The 4,321-nt window shown below is 45.8% G+C and overlaps 1 protein-coding gene across 1 annotated transcript; it reads right to left on the bottom strand.

Annotated features, from left to right (window-relative positions):
* Positions 1–1,088: 1,088 nt before the first annotated feature.
* On the bottom strand, positions 1,089–2,458 carry LOC310822454 (coiled-coil domain-containing 92B-like; the record flags this gene model as incomplete). The annotated part of the gene is made up of 3 exons (XM_083694790.1): positions 1,089–1,759; positions 2,123–2,170; positions 2,329–2,458. 3 exons carry the CDS (start codon positions 2,456–2,458, stop codon positions 1,089–1,091), a joined length of 849 nt encoding a protein of 282 aa, XP_083550916.1.
* Positions 2,459–4,321: the final 1,863 nt, after the last annotated feature.

Raw genomic sequence — 4,321 nt, 5'->3', positions numbered from 1 at the left:
TGATTTAACATCCCCCAGCCTGACTCTGATCACCCCGATCGAGTCAGCCGGAGGAGGAGTTGTACAGTCTTATTGCGGCAGGCAGAAAAGATCTCCTATAACGCTCTTTAGTGCAACTTAAGGAACTACTGTATATTGGGGCTTTACACACTACAGGGCCAACCCGATCCATGCTGAGCTGGCTAGGATTTTTCCTGGATGTGGAACCAGGCCAGTCCAAAACAACTCACCTCTGGTTGGTCCTGTAATGTAAATCAGGGTTCACAGTATCCATTTCTGTCTGGCTTGTCTTCAATTTTAGCTTAGATTTTTGGTGGGGGTTCAGTATGGTTTTCACATGTATACTATTCCTCGTCCCATTCCATGCATTAAAATGACCCCTTCGTCTGATTTCTGCCTCCACCAGCCTCCCCTGGTCTCTGCATAATGTAAAGTGTTACCTACTGTAAATGATTGACAATGAGTTTTCCGTATTACAACATGTTGTACAGACACTTATAATATAAAGTTAGAACCAGTCAACGGCTGAGAGCAGATTCCTGAATAAAAGACAACAATGAGTTTTACCACTGGCTGAGCACATTACTCGGCATTGTTTAATAAATTCCAGAAAGATAATCTTATGAACAAATCATATACCATTATCATGATGACATTACGTCATCCTCCTTACTACCTAACCGTTATGTCTTAAAACACTTGTTAAGGCTAGTGATCTAGTAAAGCTGTCTCTGTTATACACTTCATTGGTCACAGTGTTGAACAGTGATGAATCAAAAGGATTTCCATCTGATGTTTGAAGTTTGAAGTACTAATATGCGTTCCTGTGAAAGCAAGGGAGGTTTATGTCTAAAGTCACTCTGAATCAGCTTGATATGGATAAACCCTACAACTAAACTACGTTGCCTTGATATGTTTACAGTTTAAAGCCTACATCAAAAACCTCTGTCTTTGTCTATCTATCTATCTTTTCTCCTTTGAACTTATACCCATGAGTCCCCTTTCCCCCTTCTCCTCCCTCTCAACCCCCCCTTTCCCCAAAGAGATGTCTCCCCCCTTCCTCTCTCACACCCTCAATCTGTCCCCTCTCACAGGGCTGTCTCTCCGTCTCCTCCCAAGTCCTCCCACTCTCCCTCAATTCCTCCCTGTTCCCTCTCTCTTGTACTAATGGGTCTGTTCCAGGGGAGGAGCCTGTGTCTGAGAGGGTAGAGGAAGAGGGCGGGGTCAGGCATAGGGCATGCCCTCTGGGGTGATGTCACTCTCTCCTGCGGAACACATGCTCGAACCCTGTCCTCCCTCACACTGATACGCATGCTACGTCTGTGCTCTGATAGGCTGGGAGAGGCCGGGGGAGGCGGAGACAGAAGCCAGTCAGAGCTCTCATCCTCTCCCTCCTCTTCTTCTTCTTCTTCTTCTTCTTCTTCATCCTCTCCTTCTTCTTCCTCCTTCTCCACCGCTCCATCCACCTCGCCTTGGCTCTGTTGGTACAGCCGAAACCTTGCGGCGTGTAGCTCTTGGCAGAGTGTTGTCGTGGTACCAGTCTGATGGTGTAGCTCGCGGCCGAGGGCGGTGATGTTGTGGCTGCGGCGTTTAAGTTCATCCAGGAACCATCGCTCCTCCTCCTTTAGGTTCCGCCCCAGTGCAGAGGCCCGCGCTCGGCTAGCCCGCAGATCCCCACGCACCGCTCCCATCATGCATTTCTGCTCTGCCAAGAGACACTCCGCAGCCAGGCAACGGGAAGCCAGCTCAGCCTCCTCCTCTGAAGAGAGACAGACACACAGACATGGACATAAGTACGCTACAAACAAGCGTGCCCCATGCACACAAACACACATAGACACATGCAGAGACACAGGCCGCACACACAGATACATCATGTAGGTACAGTATAGATAATGACATATAGATACAGACTCATACACTTACATGCACTTTTGTTGTTCTCTCTTTGTTCTTGTCTCTCTTTTCTGCTGCCTACCACATCGACTGCATCACTTCCATCTCGTATTACTTTTCACCTCTAACTCTCTCGCTTTACCCATCTCTGACCATCTCTATCATTATCTGTGCTCTCTCCATCTCTCTCTCTCTCTCTCTCTCTCCTCCTCCTCACTTTTCTCACCTGCTGTGGTCCTGTCAGGATACCTGGAGTTCAGTTCACAGCTGAGCTCTGCAGAGACGAAAACAACCAGGAGATTAGACAGTTGAGAGAGAGAGAGAGAGAGAGAGAGAGAGAGAGAGAATGAGAGAGAGAGAGATACTTATGTGAACTGGATTACACTGTTTATCACACTGTTTGTTTGTGTAGAGAGAGAGAGAAAGACTGACCCTGGCAGCGCTTCTTCAGGTGTGTGATCTCCAGGTGCAGACCTGTCAGCATGGCCAGGTGTTCCTGCTTCAGAAATGCCACACCCCTCTCCACACCTGCCACCTGCTGCTCTAACCCCGCTGTCTCCATGACAACCCCACACAGAACCTGCCACATTGGGGATGGGGATGTGGGGGGAGGGGAGTGGTAGGGGGGCAGTAATAATTGTCTGTTTTCACAGGTTTGCTTTGTAACATTAAATCCAACTTAAGACAGATGGGGACTAAGCATAGGCCTATTCAATAGTTAAAATAGCTGTTTCATCACTGACGCAGATTCATAGGTAAAGGCTATATGGCTCTGCACTAACCTAGGTTATGGACTATGTAGCCTACACTTGAACTTATCCCAAACTATGATAACTGTCTTACCCCAGTGAGGTGTAGACTACTCTTACCGTGATATGCAAGCCGTTTCCAGAAAGTCAGAAGGCTATGCCAATTCCTTCGGACCAGAACCATATGCAAAATGAAATGTATTTCCTTGGACCCTTGTTTTTTCACAGATCGCATTCAAATAGAAATAATGATCAGGCCACCAATAGTCAGGCCACTACCATGATGCTGCGCCTCGCGGTCGCTTTGCCCTCTATCAGTCTTGTCTCAAATCGGTGAAGCGCAGCCTATCTCTTTCATTATATTTGGCGAGGCTGTCAACATCGTGTGCACTGCCATATTACCTAAAAAAGCGACAGATTATTCCGAATAGTCCTCTGGTCGGTAGCCTATACTGTTCTTCTAAAGGCGTATCCATAACAAAGCATCATGACCGCTCACACCGGAACGGACGTATAGCGGTACCATACGGATTGGATGGGAGCTGCGGAAACCCCCTCCTCACTCATCCCGCAGTATCGACCAGGGATAGAGCACGTAGTGCAACGAATGTCCTTGATTTAGAGGACTGGGGAGAAATTGCATCGATGCCTTGGCACTGACACATTCCTTAATAATTATATTTTTGAGTGTAGAAAGGCCTCCTTTTCATTTGTGAAATCAATGCGCTACAGAAAGTTTGGTCTTGATATGAAAAGTGAGAGGGCCATTGTGAGTAATCCCCCTAGCCTGTATTTTTTTCATACGTCGAAAGACCATGTCTCTTGATATGTTACTGTAACCTACAAGAAAACTTGAGCTGAATGTTGTGTCACCTGGTTGTTAGCTAGTCTGGTATTTCAGCACCCTGGACAAGGACACTTGCTGCACTTGGCACATATAGCCCCCTTGTGGTAGGCTACTAAAAAAATATTATCCTGCGAGCCAAAGGGAGAGCCTCTTGTTGGGGCTAATTTATACATTATGATGAGCATTAGTATACTGTATATATAACAGAAACGTGGCTGTTTTCAAGGAAACGGGCTACGAACTCTGTACAAGGGAAGACTGGGGGCAATTGTAAAAAAATAAAATAAAAAAAACTCTCTACCTAGACCAGTGATTTTGTTTTAATAAGAGATGTACATCTGTCTATTAATCATTCATACCATGTATAGGTCTCTTTAGAGGACGTTTGGATCACAGTATTGATTGAAAAAAGATCCAGTTACCCTCTTGTTTGCTCTATGCCAAGGGGATAAACGCAAAACTGACCCAAGATCAGTATCCAAGGGGTAAGAATTACCATTGTGTACCACATAACAGATGTCAGTGACACATTCAGCCAAGGTATGCGTATGGCACACAGGGGAGGAGCCTGTCCTGTGTCCTGAATCTGTGTTTGTTTATCTGTTATTGAATATAAGAGCAGTGAAAAGCATCTTTTACAAAGCCAACCAGCATCTTAGCTGCAATAACTACTCACTGCGGTAGGTATGTAGGGAGATGTGGGTGGTTAGAGAATAGTCACTCACTGAGATGTTGGTAATGGTAGGTATGTAGGGAGTTAATCACTGTGTTACAGTAGGTATGATGTTAAGATGTTGGTAGCCTACAGTATATATTATCTGGAAGTTAT

The sequence above is a fragment of the Argentina silus genome (assembly GCF_951799395.1).
Source record: "Argentina silus genome assembly, chromosome: 2".
In the NCBI taxonomy this organism is placed as follows: Eukaryota; Metazoa; Chordata; class Actinopteri; order Argentiniformes; family Argentinidae; genus Argentina; species Argentina silus.
The sequence above is the reverse complement of the archived record's forward strand: the minus strand, read 5'-3'. Positions and strand labels throughout refer to the sequence as shown.